This window comes from Theobroma cacao, chromosome 6 (assembly GCF_053813885.1).
Source record: "Theobroma cacao isolate CCN51 chromosome 6, ASM5381388v1, whole genome shotgun sequence".
NCBI classification, from domain to species: domain Eukaryota; kingdom Viridiplantae; phylum Streptophyta; class Magnoliopsida; order Malvales; family Malvaceae; genus Theobroma; species Theobroma cacao.
The window spans coordinates 5,507,145-5,532,721 of NC_142644.1; the positions used below are offsets into that span (position 1 = coordinate 5,507,145).

Here is a 25,577-nt window from a genome sequence, read left to right on the forward strand (position 1 = left end):
ATTATGGGGGAAGATGAACTACTGCAAAGGTTCTACAATCAAGTTTTTACTGGCTTTTTCTTTTCAAAGATGCTTAGAATTTTGTTGAAAGATGTGACAGATGTCAAAGAATGGGCAATATATCTAGGAGACATGAGATGCCTTTCAACAACATCTTGGAAGTCAAAATTTTTTATGCGTGGGGAATTGATTTTATGGTTCCATTCATTTTTTCCTTCAATAATGAATATATCTTGGTTACTGTTGATTATGTCTCTAAATGGGTTGAAGCGGTTGCATTGCTAAGGAACGACTTTAAAGCAGTGATAAACTTCTTGCAAAGGAACATCTTCACACGTTTTTGTACACTTAGAGCTATAATTAGTGATGAAAGGACTCACTTCTGCAACAAAAAGTTTTAGGCAATTCTGGCCAAATATGGAGTTAAGAACCAAATAACCACTGCTTATCATCCTCAAACGAGTGGCCAAGCTAGAGTTTCAAATCAAGAAATTGAAAGAGTTTTGGAGAAGATCGTTTGTCCTTCTAGAAAAGATTGGTCCAAAAAGTTGATGATACTTTATGGGCTTATAAAACTCCAATTAAGGTGTCTCCTTATAAATTTGCATTTGGAAAGGCTTGTCATCTTTCGATCGAGCTTGAACACAAGGCATATTGGACAATTAAAAAGCTTAATTTTGATCTTCAAGCAACTGGAGAAAAGCATTTTTTGTAACTCAATGAAATGGATGAATTTTGTCAATAAGTATATGAAAGTGCAAGAATCTACAAAAAGAAGACGAAACAATGGCATGATCAGAAAATCATAAGGAGAAGTTTTGAGCCTGGCCAATATGTTCTCCTATACAATTCTCATTTAAGACTATTTCTTGAAAAGTTGAAATCTCGTTGGTTTGTACCTTTCACTATGATGAAAGTATATCATCATGGAGCAGTGGAGGTAGATGATGATAAATCAACCTTCAAAGTGAATGGGCAATGATTAAAGCAATATTGGGTGGAGATTTTGATTATCAAAGGTTCTCAATCACGCTTATCGACACAATTTAAATAAAAAAAAGTCCAGCTGACGACTATAAATCAAGCACTTCTTGGGAAGCAACCCAAGCATTCTAACTTAATTTAATCCTTTAAGTTAATTTCATTTATTTATTTTTATTTTATAGGTATATACAGCCCCCTTCCAAAAAAATTTCAAAAAAATTGTAAAAAAAATTAGGGATTGGGGTAAATCATGACTTCGCAAGGCCCTACAATGTGGGTCGTGGTTAACTTTTAATGAATAAGGTTTTTATTTGGATTCATACTAAATTCTTTGATAACTATCATTGTTAGGATGTGATTTCTACAATTTTGAGCATTATATCTTTTGTTTTGAATTATTGTGAATATCTAGGGAAGATTTATATTGATGTGAATTTTAGATTATGTCAATGAATTCTAGAATTTGCTTGATTCTTTTTCAAGATGAAATCCTAAGCAATACTTAGTTAGGAAGATAATTTAGGCCATCTTTGGACCGTTCGAGCTTAAAAAGCAAACCTTGTTAAATTTTTATTCCTAATATACCCCGTTGAGCCTAATTTTCCTTTTCTTTGTTTAACTACAAAATAATTGAGCCTAACCTTAAAATAAAATTTTTAATTTTGCAACCCTCGCTCCTAAGCATGTATATTGCTTGAGGAAATATAGATAGAGCTAAATGTTGAAAAAGGTGAAAAGGTGATGTTGATGTGAAAAAAGAAAAAGTTCAAAATATTAAAAATCACCACGCTACTACAATACAAAGAAAATAAGTTTACGTGTGTAAAATTGTGAAATTGTGAAAAGAAAAAATATGTGTTGAAAAAAAAAAGTTAAAATGTAGAAGAAAATGTGTACTAGAAGAAGGAGAATAAAGCTCTATATACAGATCTTAGAATAAATATGTGCTTCTGGTGATTTGAGTCACATTATTATCCTTTATCTTAACTAGAACCTAGCCATACATTACAAGATTTATAAAGTTGTATTAATCCCTAACTCTGTGTTAGCCTACATCAATGGAAAGAGAGATGAAAAGTAAACCTATGAAATTCGAGCACTAATTTGAAATTTGTGTTGGTATAAACTCATCCAGATGTCATGATATTCTTGTTAAAAGATTTCACACATACACACAGAAATCCAGCCGAGAATGTGCTTGCATTGGAATTGAAACATGAATTTGAATGATGCCTAAATTTTTCCTTAGGTTAATTATTGATAAAAGTACTTTTGAGGAAATTATGTAGAATTATTGAGTTGGTGCATTTTATCTCTAGTAATAGTAGTAGTAATAGTAATAGTTTTAGTAGTAAATATATTTATTTTGTTTTCACTATTTGAAATTTTTTTTCATAAGTTAGTTTTTTTACAATGACTTTGTTTAGAGCCTAATAATCCATGCATAACCGTAAACTCCCATCTTGCTTCTATTAGAAAAGTACCGGGGCTTCAAAAAGCACTTTTGAAGTTCGAATGAATCTCGCTTAAATCAACTCGTCTAATTGTTTTCTTAACTCAGCTGGCTCTAGGGGAGCCATCCTATATGGCCCATTTGCAAGTGCCTCGACTCTCGGGAGTAATTCTATCCCATGATCAATAGTTTGTCGAGGTGGTAGGACCTTAGGTAGTTGTTTTGACATCATATCTTGAAATTCTTCCAAAACCAAATTCACTCCAATGGGTATTAGATTTATGCCATCTCCACATTCGTCAATGGGCATGGTCACATAAGAAGGTTCTCCCTTTTTAATCCTTTTATTGAACTGGATAGCTAATATAATCTTTTTTTCCATTTTTGGGTAGAATTGTAATTAGTACTACACATTGTTGTTCCCCAAAAAACATTAAGCAACTCATAGCAAAGAATGGGATGCCTTGTGCCTTCGCATAAAATCAAAGCCCAAATCAAAATCAAAGTCATCTATAGTAGCAACAGTCATGTTCAACTTCCCCTCCAAGAGCCAATCTCAATTTTCACATCTTTGGAGTTACCCATTATAGCTGAGGTAGGTGAGTTGACTACTTTCATTTGCCCGAAGTCTTTCTCAATCTTGAAACTGTATTTTTTTGTCTTTCTTGGGCTGATGAAGGTATTAGAGACCCTCGTGTCAAACATGACTTTAGTCCTTTTCTCATTCAACAACACATTCACATACATGAGACCTCATTGAGGCTCTTTCTTTATCTCTTCTAGTTGTGCTTGTAAAGCACTAAGGAACTAAATTGAACCCATTTGCCAGCTCCTCCTCGACATCCTCAACTGGGGTGAGGTCGAGGTGTTTCCATGTTAATAATACATATCGTAGTAAGAGTTGTTCCATATGGACAATCAGCTACTGGATGGGGCTTGTTCATAGAAAACAAGATATTAGGGCTTTAGGTTTGAAGCCCCATAAATTAGTTGTTCTTGGTTGGCATGTATCCTTAGCGAGCAATCTCCTTTCTCCTTCCCCTCTCGAGGGTTTGCTAACTCTTGAAAATTTCACCTTATTGTTAGAGCTCAAGCTACTCTTCTTTAATGAAAGGTCTTTCCTTTTATTTAAGTTATCACTATAATTAGTAAGACATTCAACAACCACCATCGCTCAAGTCACACCCTACACCTTTTGTCACAGCAACTTCGTTCTCGCTCACAATTTCAAACACTCAAGAAAATAGAACAACTTATCTTTCTCGATCATGTCCCTAATATCTAACATTAAGGTAGAAAAGTTCCTCACAAATTCTCGTACTAACTTAGTTTGTGACAATGCTTGCAACTTCCTCCAAGCCATATACTCTACATTCTCAAGGAAAAACTAATTCTTCAGTTCTTGCTTAAGGTCCACTCAAGTATTGATGTGGCACTCGTTATCGATAAATTTATAACACCACCATAACTTCGCATCCCTAGCAAGATACATTGTGGCCATCACCACCTTGTCTTCCTTTGACTTTGTGCACACAGCACAGAAATAGTATTTAATATCAAAAAGAAGTTCTTCAACTCTTTTGTATCTTTAGCCTCTTCGTATTACTTGGGCTCTGGCACTTTGGCTATTTTTCCTCGATTTCTTAAGTTTACACTAGTATTACTTACAGTAATAATCAAGAGATGTACCTGAGCTTTTAATTCTCCAAATTCGACTTGGAGAGTGCTCAATGCATCCCTAGTCTCATCACTTAGGGTATTTATCATTTCAAACAGTTCCCACTAGATTGCCTCATTTTCATCTATCCGCTTACACAGGACCATCTAAGCTTTTATTGCTACCACCGCAACCTTTAACTCATCAATTCTCTGATGGTCCTCTAGTGCAGTTCGCATGGTCACTGTATTTGTTCTTTCACTTAACACGACTTGCCTGTACTCTGATACCAATTATCATAAATTATGCTCATTCGCTTAAGTATGCGATAATCCGTGCTACACTTGAATGGACGTTCCCAAGCAAGCCAGCCAATAACTTGATTATATATGAGCAAACATCAATAATAGTCACAAGTTAGTCTAGAGAACCGCAACATTGAAATCATAAGGCATAACAAATGTCATGTATGCAACCATTGGAGCCACATAAAGAAAATATTTGATTAATATCAAGATAAGTATAAAAGGACTAAGACATGCTATCGTTGGACCATAATACCAGCCTTAGATGGTTAGTTACAAACATACCTTTACTAGTGAGGTAGCCAAACAATCCGTTGATTGCTTTCCTTTTATAAAGAGTTTATGAGATTTTACAAGTATATCACCAAGAACCATTACAAGGCTTGAAGTGGGAACACTCTTTCCCTAAAGGGACTTCCCTTTACAGACTTAATAAGTATTTCTAAAGACACTACCAAGTGACATTATAATATTTAAAAAAGGGACATCCCCCCTAAAGGTACAAAAGACTTAATCTCTTAGACAATTCTACCCTGTCATAACCCTATACAAGGTTAGCTCATAACACATTACATGAATCATTTTTTAAGAAATGATAAAATGAATAAGAGACACCTTTCATACATTTAAACCTTCCTAGTGCTCTTATGCACAAGCATGTGACCACATGGGTCATTTCAGCTCAAAGGGGAATAAGGTTGCCAAACGGGATAAGGTTGATAAGGAATTTACCCTTTTATTTGATGCCCCTCATATGTAATTACTTGTGCTTCGTCTTCTTTTTTTTTGGCATGTTTCTTTTTCTTAGGACCTTCAATCTTATCACTCTTAATTGCACTTTCAATTATTTATCTTAATAAAACCATATTTGTGAAGTTCTTGGTGGCATTTCCAATCAACATTTCATAGTGTGGGGTCTTCAGAGTGTTAACAAACATTATTGTAATTTCTTTCTTAATCAAAGGTGGTTGGACTTGTGGGGCAATATCTCTCCATTTCTGAGCATAGATTTTTTTCCATGCTTTGCAAGGTCAAACGGTCTAAAGCCATGTTTGCCACATGTTTGTACTGCGCTATGAATGCTCATGTTAAGTCCTTTCATGAATGTGCATGGCTTTTATCTAGCTTGTTGTACCGTCTGATGACTGATCTTATAAGGTTATTATGGAAACAGTGGATTAACAACTTATCATCATGAGTGTACACAGCCATCTTACGACAATATATGATGACATGTGCCATTGGACACTTAGTCCCATCATACTTTTCGAAGTCAGGAAGGTTTAACTTGGGAGGAGTCACTAGTCCAAGTACAAGACTAAGTTTTAATACATCGATGGAACCTAAGGCATCTGTCTTTTCCATTGCATGCAATCATTTCTCTAAGAGGTCAAATTTCTTTTATGCTTCCAAATTATGCACAACCTTGGCCATACCTCTCCTCAACTTTTCTTGTTCTTTTGTATCATCCAAATCTGGAACTATAATTAGATTAACAGGGTTTACTTAAAGGTAGCCTTTTGTGTCAATGATTGTCCACTATGGCAAGGATGTCCTCCCGTAGGTGGTATAGGGTATTGGTTTTGTTTTTAAGACACTAGCGACTGCTACATGGAATCACTATTGGTTGAGGTTTATTTTTCATGATAGATTTTAAATCATGCCTTCAATTGTGTTTAAAGATATTTAGGTTAAAAGTAGTCTACTTGACAAGAATAAAACGAATTACTCTAAAGCTTTTATCAAGCTTGATCATGAACATAAACGAGTTAAAGTTTACTAATGTTCAAACTCGGTTTGTTTATTAAATGACCCTTAATATCTTTTCCAAATTCATTCGATTCAACAAACACATGGTTCATTTACAACCCAACCTCCAATTGCATCTCCTCCTCTATTTCTCCCCAAGTCGACAAGCAAATAGAGGAAAAAAGAAACCAACAATAAACTCTTTGCAGCTATGGTGCAGTACTGCCAAAGCAGACAATTATGCTCTTGAAATTGCCTTCCAAATAGTTTTCTTCTATCTACACTCAATGTTATAAGTGGGGAAATCTTTTTTTTTCTTTTATAAAAAAAAAAGCCAAAAATTTTTTAATGTAATGCATACACAAAAATTGGCAAAGCTCACTTACTTTACCTCAATGCTCAAAGGAAGAGATGACAACCACAAAAGTTCTTCAACTCAGTTTATGTTCACAGTCTGAGGTTAAAACATAATGATCTTAGGTGTTATCCTCTAAACAGCTTGAAATATTGAGTATGTACAAATAGAAAAACAAAAATACATAAAGCAGATAAAAAGGTGGAAGAGATAACTTCGAAATGCTAAAAATCATGGGTCAAAACAATAAAAATAGTTTATTGCATGTAACAAAAGTTTTGCCTTTATGGTAAGAAGTCAAGACTATAACATTTGTAGAAACTAGCCGATGACAAGGAAAACGAACAACAGACAATGAATCATAAGAACCCTACAATGAGAACAGTTTAGGAATCATAACATTTCATCTTGATAACTAATCATAGGATGTTAACGAAACATAACATTTCATAAAATGTTCACTAATCACCAAAATTTCTAACATTTCATAACATTATTCATATAATGTTATAATTGTCATAATGATAAGGAGTTACAAGTAGCTACATATTTCTCAATCTAACATAAAAAAAAAAACAAAACAGAAAAAATCATACCTATCTTTTGGCTTCAGTAAATCCGTGGTGAAATTTTCAATTGTTTTATAAGAGGGACCACCTCATGGTAGTGATAAAAACACCATATCTCCCTAAAATGCAAACATAATTTTAATTAAAGGTCTCCTCTTTAGAGAAAGGAGCATTTCTAAAAAGAAACACATGAATAATTTTATTACAACAAAATTTAGAATTCTGGAAGAAAAATCTTCAAGAGTTCCAACTAGTCAAAAACTCATTAAATTTGACCAACAAGATTATGTGTGATATGGTAAGCTTTCTAACAATTGCTTATATTTGTCATATGAATTCAGTTTCTACATTTCCATCAAGTTAATATTCACAAGTAGATGACAGCTTTGATTTCATTTACTCTAACGGCTAAGGAAACAAGGCTAGACCAGAGACACATAGCAATACTATAAGAATGCAATAATGGAAAATCAATAAAAGTTTCAAGGCATCCAACTTTTGTATTTTCTTATGTTGATGAGAATGATAATAATTCCTATAATATTCAAGTCACTACCAATTCAAACAAGCCACAAGAAAAGTAACCTTTGCAATATGCTTAATCAATTTTCATGGTGAGAAAGGAGGAAATTAAGATAATGAGACAAAAGAATGTCCACCACCCAGTTTCTAACATAGTAATTCAATAAGTCAATTCATTTCATAAAATGATTGTTTCCTGAGATTAACTAATTTATATTCCAACATTAAGTAAACAATTCCTAAACCATAATTGGCTTTTATTTTAATATTCCATAATGGATAATAGCTTTGGTATAAATTTTTTTTGCTAATAGCAACAAATGCATCTCCTAATAGTTTACAGTCATGATGAAATTCGTTGCATAAAATTTAATTAACACATCAATCCATTGTACCTTTACTTTTGGAATAAGTCCACCAGTGGTCCATGTACTTTTATCAATTTTTTCAGATTCATCACTTGATTTTTATTACTTAAATGTACTCCTAAACTCATGAAATTGGTTTAATCAAGCAACACTGTTAACTTTGTAACATGCTATTAAAACCTGCTGGCATGGCATTTTGCAATAAATTAGGTAATACGGCAACCCGTACAAAATTAGCTCTAAGGTGCTTAGTAGACAAACTAATTAAATTGAACCTATTTGGCAATAATTTTGTGAGCCAAGACAAACTAATTAAAAGCTTACCAGTTAATACTTTTTCAAAAAAGTTAACAAAGTCAAACTTATTTTTTCTATTTTCCCTCTGTTCATTGGGCAATCAAATGGAGCTTTTCTTAGATATTATAATTCTACTTTCACTTTTTCCCATAGTTGCTAAGCAAAAGATCTGCAACTAAAAGCATTTCAAGGAGGCACAACATATTAGCATTTAACTTTCTTTTTTAATGGGTAGCTACCTAAGGAAGCATCAGCGAACTTCATTTTTTATTTTTTTACTAATGCTGATGGAGAATGGAAAAAAGATGTTTCAATGAAAGATTATAGTTTATAATTTTGTTATATTTTATGAGTTCAATTGTCTTTTTACTAAGGGAGAGAAACCAAAAGAACCAATAGAAGGAGAAAATCTCAATATTCATCATCCAAAACTTAAACTATACACACACACACATATTATACATATAAATACACACACACACACATAAAAGCTAACCCTAAACCCTAGTAAACCACAAAATACCAAATATTACCCTGAAATCTTAAAAGTTGGAAAAAGCAAAACTAAATAATATAAAATAGCCTAAATAAACTAAATCTATGTAAAGATAAAAATTGAACTCTTAAAATATAACAAATTTACAAACTATAATCTTTAATTCAAACTTCTCATTTCCAAGTATTAAGGTTTTAAGGTTATATTCAGTAATTTCTATTTTGTTAGGGTGTAGCTTATAAATATCTATGTTATTTTGGTTTATAAGACTTTGGATGATAAACATATTAGATTAAATATTGAAATTTTCTCCTATTGATTCTTTATGGTTTTCTGTCCCCTAACTCTTCTACTTTCTCCCTATTTCCTCTGTTTTTTCTTAATTGTTGCTGGATATCTCTGATTTTACCTCTAAATTTCTACTTTGGATCTCTTTCCTCTGCTTGTTCTACATCAAATGTTGGCCTAATCAACATAAAAATCTCAATCTTGTGTGTCAAGCTGAGTTGGGCATGCAGTAGTGCTCTTGATATAAGAGAATAGCCTAGTTCTCTCAATACAAGAGTATCTGTATCTAATGCATTGACAACTTAGGATGCAAGAACCTAGGTGGTGAAAACATGTGCATCGAACTTATAGATCTCTACATCCACAGATAATCTTGAAAGTGAATTCCACCTTCCTCGTAAACCTGAACTCAACATTTTATTCTAACAAAGTATTGACGAAAGGTAAGAGAAATAGGAGAAAATTGATAACTCTACCAGCAAAAAGTAGTTTCAGGACTATGCATTTGGAACTTGATCAGGATTCCCTAAAACATATGCATGGCATGGGTATTAAAAGTATACCCTTATAGCGTATGGCAACAGCTATTAAAATAACCCTCATGATATATCACAAATAATTTGCTCAATGAAGTCCCGTAGAAAAGGTTTCTGCATATAACAGTGAATTGATAGATATTGTTATGAACTATGGTCAACTTATGTCTAAAAGAGCAAAGATGCAGGTGATTCACAACCAAACTTCATCACTACTTGCAAGATAAATTTAAACTGGAAATTCATAAAATTCTAATTCTTAAAAGTTAGAACAATGTGCAAAAATGAGATTTGGCTGTGTAATACTGATATGAAAAAGTTTTCTATATATGCACAATAATGAGCATGTAAAAACCATCTAACATTAAGAGAAAAAGGTTTAATTAAGTGCAAAATAATAGCTTTTTTTAGCTTAAAAGCTATTATGAAAAATAATAACTTTTAAAATTAAGCTAAGGTAGTTTGGTAAGCTGTTTGACAAAATAAATTATATAAGTTCTAATTTTAGTTAAAATTATCATAAAAGATATTCATGTCATCTTCAATCACTTAATAAACAAAAACAGAACAAGTCTGGTTCGAGTTTATATATGATTTTAGATGTTAAAATCAAAAAATTTCATACATAAACGGAATAGCTTTTAAACTTTGTATAGTAATAATAGTATTAAATTTTTGTTGATCTAGCAAGCAATTAAACCATAATGCTTCAATTTCTCAAGAAAAAAGAGAAAAGGGAAAATGATGTATTTCACATTAAAATCATATTTGGTGAAGAAGAGAGAAAATCTTTAAATAATACCTGAATGCAACTTTGAATTTGAGGTCTTTTTTTTTCTTAATCTTTGTAAGAACAAATAAATCTCAGATTTTACTATTTTGTTATTAGATCTTCTATTTTTTTCTTATTTTGTAGCCTTTTTAGAAAAAGATAAAGGAGAAAGAAATCGTGATTTGCATTGGAGAAGGGTGATTTGCAAAGAGAGGAAGAGGAGAGGGAGATCATTTGAGAAAGAAAGATATTTTCTAAAAAACTAATGTATTTTAAAAATAAAAAGAGAAGAGAAAGCTCTTCTTTGGAGCTTTTCTTTAAGTTTTTTTTTTTAATTTTGTTCTTTAAAAAAAGCTGTTGCTCAATATCTTATTTGTCTTAGCTTCTACTTTTAAGATGATGATAAGCTAAAAAAAAAGTCAAACCAAATAGGCACTAAAAGGAATTCAATGATTAACTCAATAAAGTTATCAAAATCTGTTCCATGCAACAATCCATCTAAACAAAACCAAAACACACTCAATAGAAAAAAACCAGACAATGCAAAGGATTGGAATGATTAGGTCAGTAAATAATCAATTCACATGTCATTTCCTCTTCCATCAATTGGCAAAATATTTAGAAATCACTTCACCTACCCAACAAAAATATAACTCCAAATTAGTATGATTTTTAACAACGGACTAAATACCTTCAACGATGGAACAAGTTGCAAAAAGTCTCCAACAATGAAATCAATATAATCTTCCACTCCATATACCCTTGCATTGTTAATCGCCAGTTCAACTTTTTGAGGATCAACATAAATAGCAACAACAAAAGAACACCTTCAAAGTAAGACCATCAATTAGAAAGCTCTTGCTAAGTGACTGAGTATACAATGGAAATTGGAAAAGATACTAATATAATTTGAATGCAAGGACATATATAAGTTTCAAACTTAAGAAATTAATGTTCATGGATTATGCAAAATTAGCTCTCAAAAGGAGAATTAGAAAGGTAAGCTTAAGGCTTTTTGGCTTAGAAAATGTCTAATATGAAGAGAATTGTAAACCTCCAAAATTATCTTAATGAAATCCCCTTTCAAACTTCATTACCTCACATGGCTATAGAATTATTATAATCTCCAATTTAGATAAAGTTGTATAATTATTGCCAAAATTGACTTCTATTGCCTCCCAGGACTTTCTAGCTGGATGCAATCAAACTAGTAAGAATAAGAGAAATATCTACTTGGGTTATATACCAATTCCTTGACTTAGAAATGCCTACACAATTCCTAATAACATAAACTACAATGAAATTCAGATCCATTGATCAAATTTTCCAAGTGCAACTCCATTGCTCAATTTCCATCTCGAAACACAAATGAAATCTTTTGAATGTTAAGTGCAAAATTCATGTCACACAAATTGCATAGATAGGTATGTATTCAGAAATTGTAACCAAAATCATAAACAAACACAACTTCAAAAAACAAGCAGCTTTAGTTATATCATATGGTAAATTAGACTAAGTTTGATTTACTTTTGTGTTCACAAAACAATTTACCTTTTGTTTTCAAAAAAAAAAAAGAAACCTAGCAACTTTAAGTTTTGATTGAGACTTACAGTCTAGCAAATTGGATGGCATTACCACTGACACCAAAAAAGAAATCAATGACAAGTCCACCACCGTCGCATTTCTCGTTATGCTTAATGGTTATCTCTTCGGGAGTAACAGAATACCATCCATCCTCGTCTATTTTAATTCCTTTATCATATTTTGAGAAAAGACTATACCTCTGAAACCAAAATTTCTTAATCAAGGGAGTAATAATTCCCTTTTCTTTCCCTTTCTTTTTCCCCTGTTTCTTCTTACCTACAAACAAAAATTATCCACAATTATTAAAACTTAAAAAAAAAAAGAAATTAATTACCTCACCTCCACCGTCGGATAAAAGGAGCTTTGGCTACCCTTGAAGTTTGTCATTTTGCCTTCATGTAAAGGAGAGTGGGAAATAGGCATGAGGATTTGGGAGATTTTGATGGGCTTCTTCTATGGGATTGGGACTAGTTTGTTGGACAATCTAGATGGACCTTTCTGAGCGTTTTTTAACCCATTACTAAAGCCCAAATGACTGTGCGGGTCCATTGTCACTTTAGTAAAAAGCAAAGCCATGCCTTTAATCATTCTACGTAAGACTTGAGTTTATATGAATATATTAAGTTAAATTATAAAATTAGTTTTTATACTTTCAAAAATATATGAATTTAATTTTTGTATTATAATTTGTTTGTTAATTTCAGTCCGAACCTCAACATCGTTAAATATGATAATATTGTATTTTGACCAAGCCAATATGATATTGATTTAGATGATGTGGTATTTTTTTTATTGATGTGGCGATGATTATGTGCTGACATAACATTGATCATGCTAATATGGCATTAATTGAATTGATAATAGATTTATGTTGACATAGCACTTGTTAATTCTCATCGATATTTTTCCCTATCTTTAATTCTAGATTCAAAACCAAACACGATTCTCCCTTTTTTAATATAATCTTTTTTTTTCTTTTTCTCTTTATCTATTATGTTAATCAAAATTAATTTAAGATTAAGATATTTTAGATTAAAATTTGGAATGATTTGTAAATTGATAGTCATATAAGCAATTACCACGTTAACATTTCATCGAGTCATTAAGTGTCATATCAGCATAAACTTATTATTAGTCCAATTAATGTCATGCCAACATAATCTATGTCCCGTCAATATGTAGTCAACATCACATCAATAAAAAAATATCATGTTATTTTAATCAATGTCATGTTTATTTAATTAAAATATCATGTCATTATATTTATCGTGAAAATTTATCGTGAAAATTTAACGGTGTTAGAGTTTAGATTAAAATTAACAAATTAAAAAAATACAATGACTTAATTTAGACAAATTATTATACAGAGATTTAAATTCATAATTTTTATAGAATACATGGATTAATTACATAATTTGATCAATAAATTAATATTTTAGGTCTTATGTGATATAGAGTTGTTGAATTTGTTTGTAAAAGCAATGATAAATAATTATATAACGTAAAACTTGCAATTAAAAAGTAATTGGAAGCCATAGAAATGTCTCCCCTGCGCCAAATTTGTTCACTTTCCTGCTACTAGAAAGCAGCATTTATATCACCTGTATATGGCAAAATCCCAGTGATATATTCAGAGTTGAGTCTCAAACTGCCCCCTTCTCTAATAAATTCCCCTTTGTTGTTTCCAAGAAGAGAGAAGAGTTTGACATTGAGCTGCCTCTTGTCAAGAATGGAAGCAGGAAACAGGGTTCAAATAATGGCTGTAGAAGCACATGCGGAAGCGTGGAGGAATGAATGAATGGGTGAGGTATTTAAGATAAGGTTGTCCAACACTGTAGCATCACTGCAGCTTAATGGGTTGTCATTTTCAAAATAAAATTTGTGGTGAAAATAAGGTTTCAACGCCTTCATGGATTTCCAGCTAAGCCCATCATCAGTAACGTTTGTGTGATCATTTGTCTCCATTCAACTTCAGGGAATTAGGATTGCCAAAAGGATATCCTTCCTCACTGCAATCTTCCTTCTGAGAATTGACACTGCTTGAATCCAAGGGTTCTGCAAGAATCTTAAGGAATTGAAATAACAAAGAGGAATCAGCTATCTTCATTTGAATCAACCAATTTGCATTGCATCCTTGCTTTAATGGCTAGAGTACATAAAAGCAGCAATCTTTCTTCTTCATAAAATAGAGATAGAATCAGCATAATTAAGATAATTTTCAGTTTGGGTTTATTTAGAGCTGTATTGCCCTAAGATTTGCTTCTGCTTGCTCTTGAGTGTTGACCAGTTGTTGAACCACTGAAAGTTGAGTGCCAAAACCTAATCACCATGGCTAATAAAGAAGGCAGGGTGATGATGAGGGCTGAAGCAATTGGATTATGTCAAAGATTGCAATTAACAATGACTGAGAAACCTGTTTAATTGGTGCTGCAATCCACAAAATTTGGCAGGGGTTTATCCGCTCTAAATCTACCAACGTAACACGCCTAGATACCCTGTCTGCCACCTTCCATTTAAAAATGAAAATAAAACAAAACTAATGCGCATATGGACGTTTGGACTATTGTGTGGCAAGTGGGCAACTCAGCTACAAATAAGTCAAGGACTGGTTGGCAAAGCTGTTATGGGAGGCCTTATCTTTTGTCTTTTAAAGTCCAAAGTCTAGACATATTGACGGTCAAATATCTTTCCTCAAACCAAACTATTTAAGAAAGAAATTTAGCAACTGGATCTGAAAAAAAAACTAAATTAAGTTTTGTTTTCTAGGAAAATAGATAGTTTCTAAATCCTAAGAAAGGGTGACTTCTTTGAAGATGAGTCTGTCCAGTTGGATTCAGTCGGAGAGAGAGAGATAATAATGAGAAACAAAGGGTTGGGATGATCCTTGCTGATTTTTCCTCTTATTTATTGTTAAAATATATTGATATGATGATATGGTGTGAATAAACTACCAAAAAAAAAAAAAAGGAAGGGTGCTGGTTGAAGGATAGCAATATTAGCAATTAAAATTTAAAGAGACATGAAGAACTTGGCAATCATGACAAAGCAAGGCCAGCAGCACCACTCTCAATCAACAGATGTAGATAGCCACAGGCACTCAGCCCAGGCAGTCAACCACAACCCCAGAAAAGAAAAAATATCAAATTGGACAAACGGTGAAGGCAAAGAGGAGAACCTGTTTATGCTTCAGAGATGGGAGCTTTTAGGCTTGTCACGGCTTTGTATTGTATCCACACTCTTTGAGCTTTGGTCATCAATCAATCATCATCTTAGAAAAAGTCCACCACCACCATCCACCACCAGCCGCCCCAAAAGTAAACGCTCCATGGGAATTCTTATTTTTCATCATATACAATAATCCCACCAACAAGACTTTGCCTTCTTTTTTGTTCTGTTGATCTTTTTGTTAATTGACCATTATAATATAAACAACTAAACGTCACTCACCCACGCACGCACTCTCTCTTTCTTTCCTTCTTGGAGGTCAATGGGATGTTTACTGCAATTTCCATCCTGTACAAGGTAACCAAGACCAGATAATGATGTACTTGGCCAACTTTTACTCTTCCTCATGTCTTGTTGTTCTGCTTCTTACTTTGTTCCGATGATGATAGATGACAAAGAGACCAGTCTTGATGCTTCAAATTCTAGACTAAGACCATCAGCAACAACATTTTTCATGCTTCACTTGCTCTTGCGTCTCCTTTTTTTACTTTTACCGTCTTTCCTCTACATCTCTCCTTGCTCAGCTGCCTGCAACCAAGACGATCATGACTCTCTCTTGGCGTTTTACTCCAACTTAACGTTGTCACCATCATCTCCCTTGAATTGGTCTCCTTCTAAAGACTGCTGCTCTTGGGAAGGAATAGATTGTGATACTTCTTCAGATGATGATCGGGTCACCCAGCTTTGGCTACCCTCTAGAGGCCTAAGCGGTCATCTGTCACCGTCTCTTGTAAACCTCACGCGTTTAACTCACCTTAATCTCTCTCGCAATCGGATGAGCGGCTCTCTCCCCACTGGGTTCTTTTCCTCCCTGAATCAGCTCAAAGTTCTTGATCTGAGCTTCAACAGTCTCAATGGCCAACTGCCTCTGGATTTCTTTTCAGATAATAATAACAATCTCAGCCCCATTGAGGCGGTGGATTTGTCCAGCAACCGCTTCTCCGGTACCATCCAATCGAATTCATTTCTTCAGGCAGCCCGGAATTTGACCATTTTCAATGTCAGCAACAATACCTTTACGGGCCAGGTTCCTTCCTCGATCTGTCTCAACACTTCCCTCACCCTCTTGGATTTATCCTACAACAAACTTAATGGTGAAATTCGCCATGGACTGGGAAAGTGTTCCAAGCTGCAGATTTTTCGTGCGGGTTTTAATAATCTTTCTGGTACACTTCCTGATGATATTTACACGGTTACCTCACTTCAACAACTGTCTTTACCGCTAAATCACCTTTCCGGGCGAATCCAAGATGCCATTGCCCATCTAACCCAACTCACCATCCTTGAGCTCTCTTCCAATGAATTTGGGGGGGCCATTCCAAAAGACATCGGTCAGCTTCCCAAGCTGGAACGCCTGCTCCTTCACGTCAACAACTTCACTGGTTCTCTGCCACCATCTCTCATGAATTGCACCAGTCTCATCACCTTAAATTTGCGGGTCAACCAGCTGGAAGGAGACCTCTCCGCCTTTAATTTCTCCACTCTCCTGCGCCTTAGCACTCTTGACCTTGGCAACAATAACTTTACAGGTACCTTGCCTTTAAGCCTTTATTCTTGCAAGTCACTAACTGCAGTGAGACTGGCTAGTAACCAGCTAGAGGGACAGATATCACCAGCCATACTTGCACTGCAATCTTTATCATTCCTTTCAATTTCTACTAATAATCTAACCAATTTTACTGGGGCAATAAGGATTTTGAAGGGCTGCAAGAACCTTACTACTCTTATTCTCTCTAAGAACTTCATGAATGAAGCAATACCCAATGATGGAAATATAGTAGGAGAAGAGGGCTTTCAAAACCTCCAGATTTTGGGCCTAGGAGGTTGCAACTTCACTGGTCAAGTCCCCAGCTGGCTAGCTAATCTGAAGAATCTAGAGGTGCTGGACCTGTCCCAAAATAGGATCACTGGTTTAATTCCCAGTTGGTTCGGCAGCCTAAGAAACCTTTTCTACATAGACTTGTCTGATAACTTAATTTCAGGAGAATTTCCCAAGGAGCTCACAAGCTTATGGGCATTGGCAACGCAAGAGTCTAATGATGAAGTAGATAGAAGTTACCTGGAGCTGCCTGTGTTTGTCTTGCCTTATAATGCTACCAGTCAGCAGCTGTACAACCAACTCTCCAGCCTTCCACCAGCTATTTATCTGAGAAACAACAACCTCAGTGGCAGCATCCCTGAGGCGATTGGTCAATTGAAATTTCTTCATGTGTTAGATCTCGGTCAGAATGACTTCTCTGGCAGCATTCCAGATCAAATATCAAATCTCACAAACTTGGAAAAATTGGATCTCTCTGGCAACCGGCTCTCTGGCCAAATTCCTGCATCATTAAGAGGCCTTCACTTTTTGTCTTCATTCAGTGTGGCATATAACGATCTTCAAGGACCAATACCATCTGGGGGTCAGTTTGATACTTTTACCAGCTCCAGTTTTGAAGGGAATCCAGGTTTGTGCGGTTCAATTGTGCAGCGCAGTTGCCCCAATGCAGCGGGAATAGCTCATTCTACCACTACTCCAAAAAGCTTAAACGCAAAACTTATCATTGGACTTGTCCTTGGCATCTGTTTTGGCACTGGTTTGGTTATTACTTTGCTAGCATTGTGGATATTGTCCAAGAGAAGGATTATTCCAGGGGGGGATACTGATAAGATTGAACTAGATACATTTTCCAGCAACTCTTTTTCTGGAGTTCCTCCACAGACTGACAAGGATGCTAGCCTCGTTATGTTGTTCCCAAACAAAACCAATGAAGTCAAGGATCTCACCATATTTGAACTCTTGAAAGCCACTGATAATTTCAATCAAGAAAACATCATTGGCTGTGGGGGTTTTGGGTTGGTTTACAAAGCAATATTAGCAGATGGGACCAAACTGGCAGTTAAGAAGCTCTCAGGAGATTTTGGCCTGATGGAAAGGGAATTCAAAGCCGAGGTAGAGGCTCTATCTACAGCTCAACATGAAAACTTGGTGTCCCTGCAAGGCTATTGTGTCCATGAAGGATTTCGGCTACTAATATATTCCTACATGGAGAATGGAAGTCTGGACTACTGGTTACATGAGAAAGCAGATGGTCCATCCCAATTAGATTGGCCAACTCGACTAAAGATTGCTAGGGGAGCAAGTAATGGCCTGGCTTACATGCATCAGATATGTGAGCCACACATTGTTCACCGAGACATCAAGTCAAGCAACATCCTTCTAGATGACAAGTTTGAGGCACATGTTGCAGATTTTGGATTGTCAAGATTGATTCTTCCTTATCACACTCATGTTACAACTGAGCTTGTTGGTACCTTGGGTTATATTCCTCCAGAGTATGGGCAAGCATGGGTAGCCACTTTGAGAGGGGATGTGTACAGTTTTGGGGTTGTCATGCTTGAGCTTCTCACTGGTAAAAGACCTGTGGATATGTCTAGGCCAAAAACATCAAGAGAATTAGTTGCCTGGGTGCAGAAAATGAGGAGTGAGGGGAAGCAAGATGAAGTATTCGATCCTCTCCTAAAAGGAAAGGGTTCTTATGAAGAGATGCTGCAGGTGCTGGATGTGGCCTGTGTGTGCATCAACCAGAATCCTTTCAAGAGGCCAACTATCAAGGAAGTTGTTGATTGGCTCAAGAATGTAGGAACAACCATTAGCAACCAAAATAAGGATTAGTGAAAAGTGCCCTTCAGCACGTCTTAAGAAACAGATACGTATACTTGCACAAAATGTCTGAGTTTATTACCTTCATTTTATTTTACCCATGTAAATGAAATTAACTCAATCACACTTCTTCAGCTGTACAAAAGAAGAAATCACATTTAAGTAGGGACTATTGTTGTAAGGTTGCGGCTGTAACATTTTGTCAGATAGGTCTGCTGAGAAACTAGTACCTTGTACATTAAAAAAGAAATTTCCTGGCTTCAGCATCTATAATGCAAATACCAACTAGTTTTGGTCACTGAATATAAGTTGTTAAAACTTTGCCTTCATGTGCATTTACTATTGTAATGTCACTCACTTTCAATATCTACCAGACAAAAGTCAAATACAACTGTTGCCTGTATTAGACCATCATATATGATTTTTAGAAGTGGTTAAAACACAATGCCAGAAATTATACTGGTATTTTATCCTTTGTTTATCAGGAACAAAGTTAAACTACAAAGGCAACTGAAATGTTTAACCTTCTATAATAATACCTGCCACAACATAAATATGAAGGATTTTCATTCATTTAAAATTTTAGTCCTAACTTCTGCAGTGAAACAAGCAAAATTATTAAGTTAAAATGATGGTACAACAAGTAATATAAGAAACATGAACTCATAAGGAATGTATCTGCATGATTATTATCTCTCATAAAATGAAGTACAACTGACACTTACAAATATCTGCTATGTCCTGAGTTGTGACATTTTGTTTTAGGATGATTCATCCAATGTTCTGCAAATTCTATGTTTCCTAGCTGCAAAGAATTTACAAGGAGCTGCACTTTTGCCTATTTTCTATCTTCTCAATCTCAAATATGTCTTCATCACAATCAACACTCAGACAAATTCCTGAAACAAGATCCTTATATATATAAGCAATAAGGTTTAATTCAAAACCTTTGTTTAAGGAAACATGTAATGAACAGTAAATAATCTCAGAAATGTCAGGCAATTCATTTAAACCAAACTTAAGAATTCAAAAAAAAAAAAAAGATTTGGACTAAAAAAAGAATTCAAATTGAAAATTAACAACATTTGGACTAATAATATCATGATACTGAAAGTTGAAAACCTTTCTAGAGGCCCCATAACACTTTCCCTTTTTTCAATCAATAAGTTTTTCTCTTAATTTTTCTTGTTCTTTTTTATTTTCTTTTGTTACCTCAGAAAAAGTTAAGCTAAAACTTAACAGCACAATCCCACCATATATATAGTTACTTGTCAATTGAGCCAAGCCCAAGTATCATGTAATTAAGAGGATCCTTGTGCATTATATATAATGCAAGTATCACTATAAAAAGATATAATGAGGTTGGTAACATTATTAAATTCACATCTCCATAATTTGAAATATAAGCATGTGTACACACATAAATGCATATTCACATACATACTTTACAATCTGATTAATCATTAATTTAAATTAAATTCAGCTATCACCTATCTTACATGGACTCAAGATACGGTGTAAGACATGAGCATGTCATGTTTGTTTTGGCAAATTCTTACATTAATTTGCAGGATCTAAATGTCATATATACCTGTATGAATTCAAAGTGTCTAACAAGTGTTGTGACATGGATACATTAAAATAAAGTGAAGAGCCCATGTAACATAGGCTATCATATTTTACTTCTCGGATAGAAAGTTGTGCAGACTATTTTCTTCTGCCCTTCCTAAACTAAAATTTTCTACTGAGCAAACAGTTTTGCAGCATACATTCCAACTAAATTAATGGTAAACAAACGAGAGTTATATACTAGTTATTGGAGGAAATAAATTTTAAGGTAAAAGTGTTGTTGCTCTTGGTCAGACAGTATAGGTCCAAAAACTGCTATTGAATGGCAAAAAAGTTGATCTTGTTCCAGCTAGATCGAAATAAAAAGAACAAAAGACATGAAGCAGAAAATGTAGTAAATAGTGGAAAAACAGATCAAAACAGTTAGAAAACAGACTAATACAGCTGCTAAGATAATTTGCAATTTGTAAACCCATATTTGACACGGATTTTAAATAATCAATTTAGGCTCACAGGGAATTTTTCATAACCCAATCTCTATCAAAGTTGTGCTACCTTTAACTGCCAGTGAAACAAAGAGATATGGGCAGTTCTCTTTTGACTGAAAAATCCCATTCTTGTGATTGAAGATGGAGTTGAAAAATATGCTTAAAAACTTTAATGTGCATGGGAAATGGCCTTTTCTTTTTTATTACTACTACAATATATCAAACATGTGAAGTGCAATAGGAAAGGCAAAACAAAAGATAGAAACAATGGAACTCCATAAACACTTTTGAATTTGGTTAGTGGAAGTACACAACCAGACAATTAGAAGTTTCTTCTAGAACCACGCGTTCATGGTGCCCAAACGTGTTCCAGGTTCATTTCATAGAATCTTTGTTTTTCCTCAAATGAATCATTGCTTATTTCTCTAAATAAATAGTCAAAGTCATTTGGGTTTCAATTCAAAATGACCACATTTCACGTGAATCAACAAGATCAGAAACTTACAGAGATACACATGAAAAAAGAAAACATGAACCGAAAGAAAAGGGAACATTAGAAAAGAATTGAAGAGTACCTTTTACAAGACAGTGTTGAACAGGTTGGTTATGTCTTCCATAAACTTGTCTACTTTGGAACAATTGAACTGCAGGATTTTGGTGTAACATCAGTACATAGGCAGCAGTGGCGAACCCGATGAATGCCTAAAACGCCTTCACACGTTCCTGAACGTTATAAGCTGCTTTATTCAAAACTCAAAAACTCCCAAGCGGCAAGAGTTTCCATTAAAGAGAAAACAGCAAGACTCACCCACGCACTGAGTGTGCTAACATTCATTTAGTCATAAATCTTGCATATTAGTAATAACTTTAATATTAAACTAATTTAATTTTACAAGTCTTTTTTTATAAAATGTATTAAATAACTTTTATTATCACAATAAAAAAAGTTAATTTTATTTTTTATTTATTTTAAATAAATTTTTAGAAATATAAAAAATATTTTTGTACAACATAAAGTTTATAGGTAAGGATCTTTTGCATAGAGTAATGTTGGGATTATTTTTAATAGATGAGGGTATTTTTAAAGTAAAAATAAAATCTCTTTTAGAATTTTCTTTTAAGTTTTTTTTTCTAAATAAAAAATTATTTTTTAAGAGTTTTTTAAAATTTTATTTGACTCGACTTTTACTTTTAAAAGATAAATAAATTAAAAAAATTAGATCAAACAAACATTAAATATTATACAATCATAATCATGATTTTGTAGGGCAAAACCACATAAATCCAATATTAATAAATGGCTAATCTTATAATTATATGATCATAATTATTAATTTTATTAATTTTATTAATATTATTATATTATTATTGAGTTGTTTTACAATAACATAATTTTATACAAAAAGTAATGAGAATTATTAAAATGAGTTATACAGTTAATTTCTTTTTGAGATGTTTTGGAGATCCTTTGATTAGTTTTGAGTAGTTGATAATTAAAAAAATAATTAAATTATTATGAAATATAATTTGAAAGAATAATTATGAAAGAAAGTATTTAAAGAGAGTAAAAAATTTTATTCAAATATGCATTTACAAATGAAATAGGGAGATAAAATTTACAAAAAAACCCTAAACCATAAACCCTACACTCAACCAAATTTCGAAAATCACAAGCTTCTGAAAATGGATAGAGTAAAGAACCTCAAGAGTTGAGTAAACCCTAATTCAAAAATTTGAGAAACTATAGTTGACCTTAGGAGAGTAGTAGTCAACCCCACAAGCACAGAAGCAATGGCTTAATTTTACAAGTCTAACAACTTTGAATGAGCCATTGTAGTAGCTTAAATAAAAAAAAAATAGAGGTTATGGTAGGTGTGCTTAGTGAAGGGCAATCAATCCAAAATCCACCTCTCTTTGTAGGTATTAATTGCCTTTATTGAAAAAAGTGTATTGAAATATTTATAAAATCTATGGATCTAGATGTTTGAAATGTCATATTAGATGGTCCACATGTTCCATATAAGAATGGAAAATTAATCAATAAGATTAAGATAAAATGGAATGATAGAGATAGGAAATTGATTCAAATCAATTGCAAAGCTTATAATACTCTCTTTTGTGCTTTAAGTGCTAATGAATTTAACAAAGTCTCTATGTGTGAAAATACTAAGCAAATATGAAATATTTTAGAGACCACATATGAGTACACAAATCAAGTTAAGGAATCTAAGATTGGATTGCTTACTCATGATCACGAGCTTTTTAGGATGAGAGAGGATAAATCAATTAATGAGATGTTTGAAAGATTCACCAACATTGTAGGAGGTTTAAAGGTTTTAGGAAAAGAATTTTCAAATGCTTAACTTGTGAAGACAATTCTTTATAGCTTACCAAAATCTTGAAGACCTAAGGTTACTGCAATAAAAGAAGCTAAAAATCTCAATGATTTCAAGCTAAAAGAACTTGTAGATCCCTTTTTACCTATGAGATGACATTAAAATATGAAAGTGAGTTAGAGGAGTCTAAGAATAAGGACATTAAGTAAAAGAGAATAGCGCTTAAATCAGTGGTAGAGGAAAAAGAAAGAAGCTAGGAGAGTGAGAGTGAGAGTGAAAAAAAAAAACATAACAATGCTAGCTAGAAAATTTAATAGTTTCATGAAGAAAAACTTAGAGTTAGAAAACCTACAATGAGGGATGTGTCTAAGGAGGAGCATACAAAAGATCATTTGATATGCTATGATTACAAACAATCGAGCCACACATATTATGAATGCTACAACAACAAGAACACTTCAATAAATCTCAAGAAAAAGGCATTGAAGATCACTTGGAGTAATAATGATGACTCACAAGATGAGAAAAATGATGAAGTTACAAAATTTTATCTCATGACACTTGATGATTACAAGATCCAAAATATAACAACCAACTCATGAGCCAACCATTGAAAAAGAACCATCACTTCTAGAGTTTCTGTTTTTCAAGTATGAAGATTTATTTATTTGGAGATATTGAATGAAGTATTTCATCATTGTCAAAGATTATGAAGCTTGAAAGCAAATTGAGAATGATCCACACAAAATAGCAAAGGACATGGCAAATTAGGACTCAAATGGTTTTGATTTGATTAAACTCAATGCCAAAGCAATGCACCTCGCTTGTAATGGACTCAAAGAAAGACAATACTACCAAATTCAAAATTGTGTGAGTGCTAAAGAAATATGGAAAAAGCTAGAAGAATTATGTGCACAACCTTTAGAAAAAGAGTTCAAAAAGATTGTCTCTTGGATCAAAGTTCTTCAAACCTGAAACTTAGATTTCTTCAAACCTAAAAATCCCTAAGAAACGAAGTCAACAGAGAAAAAATTAGGAAGTGAACAGATGCAACAAAAAAAAAACTCAAATGAAAGAAAACCAAGAATAATAAAAAGAAAATCCAAAATATAGCAAGGAAGAACGGCAGTAGGTCAAGCATAAAGAGGTAGAGGATAGTGTCGAATAGCTCAAACATGGAAGATATCTTAAGTTAGACATGTTAGTTGACAATGAGCACAAAATTCGAAAAACTCAAAAGCGGATGACACGAACTCACTAAGAAAAATGAAAAAAATATTCATCCATGTTACTTTCTAACCTGACCCAAGACCAAGTTTGAAAAGGTCAGATCGAGAAGGGAGAGAAGCAACATAAATAAAAATGGCAATTAATCAACCACACCCTAGCCCAACATAAAAAGAGAAAACAATAAAAGAGAACAACAAAAGGAAGAAAACCATCAACTACACCAAGGTGGCTCAAGGGTGGCAAAACCCTCAAGAGAAAAATAGCTCGGGAGAGGAAGGGGCACAAAACCCTTAGGCACCCCAAAGGAACCTAGGGGTGTGTTAACCCTTATCCCCCCGAGCATGCGGCCCGACCAAAATAAGACACCTCAGTCTGTGCGGCCCATCATAAACAAAGCCCTATTAGTACCTCCTCATGAGTCCACATGGCAAAAAAGAATAGATAGACGTGTCATTGCTTGGGAGCCCCTTTGGAGCTTCCTTTTATATTAAGTTTTAGATATACTAGACTATGGCCCGTGCGTTGCACACGGGTCTTTTTTTATCTTTTTTTTTTCTCTTTCTACCTCTCTTTTCTTTCATTTTTCTCTTTTTTCCTATACCCTCCACGTGGGTAAAGGAGGAAGCCCTTTTGGGTTTTCTTTTAAGTATGCTATAGATGTGCAAGGTTGTTTTATATTCTTGTTGTTACAAGTGATTTTTGTATTCCTTCATAGGTCGAGTTATGCTTTCGATGTAGAGTAACAAAGTCGGGCTTTTTTTAAGTTTTTTACTCACTAGGGGTAAAGATCTTGTGCCAATATGTTCCCCAATGAAAAATATAGGCTCAAAATCTCACTTGTTCCGATCTAGGGAGCCTTTCCCCGATTGAATGAAATGATATTCCAACTTAAAAAAAATCAAGAATAAAATTTTAGTAAATACATGGACCCAAAATTAGAAAACATGTTACAAATCATGTAAGCTTTTAACAAAATTCAAACTTATAATTGATTACAAAATTTATAAAAAGAAATATAACCTCCAAAATAAAGAAATTTTTTAGAACTTGTAAATATTAAATTTACAAAATTGTTTTCCTAAATATAGAAAAATAAAAGTTTTTAAAATATTAAAATTTTGTTATTGAAGTCACTTCATGAAATATAATTA

General features: G+C 33.6%; 1 protein-coding gene, 1 long non-coding RNA gene and 1 pseudogene across 5 annotated transcripts; 1 reads left to right on the plus strand and 2 right to left on the minus strand.

Moving 5' to 3' along the window:
- Positions 1-6,690: 6,690 nt before the first annotated feature.
- LOC18595502 (uncharacterized) lies at positions 6,691-12,224 on the minus strand (annotated as a pseudogene). The gene is made up of 4 exons (XR_016027066.1): positions 11,962-12,224; positions 11,043-11,178; positions 7,100-7,191; positions 6,691-6,873 (listed from the first exon to the last, which is right to left on the minus strand). The product of XR_016027066.1 is annotated as an uncharacterized LOC18595502 (transcript).
- A 2,448-nt stretch (positions 12,225-14,672) lies between these two features.
- Positions 14,673-19,138, plus strand: PSY1R (Leucine-rich receptor-like protein kinase family protein). 3 transcript variants are annotated; one of them, XM_088807476.1, is made up of 2 exons: positions 14,673-16,689; positions 17,143-19,138. In XM_088807476.1, the coding sequence occupies exons 1-2, from the start codon at positions 15,507-15,509 to the stop codon at positions 18,813-18,815; spliced, it is 2,856 nt and encodes a 951-aa protein (XP_088663602.1). In that variant the 5' UTR covers positions 14,673-15,506; the 3' UTR covers positions 18,816-19,138. The 3 variants fall into 3 exon arrangements, with proteins under 3 accessions (XP_088663602.1, XP_088663601.1, XP_007023546.1); XM_088807475.1 differs by having other exon boundaries at positions 14,673-15,457; positions 15,550-19,138; XM_007023484.3 differs by having other exon boundaries at positions 14,673-19,138.
- Positions 19,139-19,466: 328 nt separating this feature from the next.
- LOC18595507 (uncharacterized) lies at positions 19,467-21,690 on the minus strand. Its single transcript, XR_001928372.2, has 2 exons — positions 21,436-21,690; positions 19,467-19,702 (listed from the first exon to the last, which is right to left on the minus strand). It is a non-coding gene; the product is annotated as an uncharacterized LOC18595507 (long non-coding RNA).
- Positions 21,691-25,577: the final 3,887 nt, after the last annotated feature.

Excerpts from the sequence above, each read along its gene's own strand:
- PSY1R (XM_007023484.3), top strand. The coding sequence starts at position 15,507 with ATGTCTTGTTGTTCTGCTTCTTACTTTGTTCCGATGATGATAGATGAC.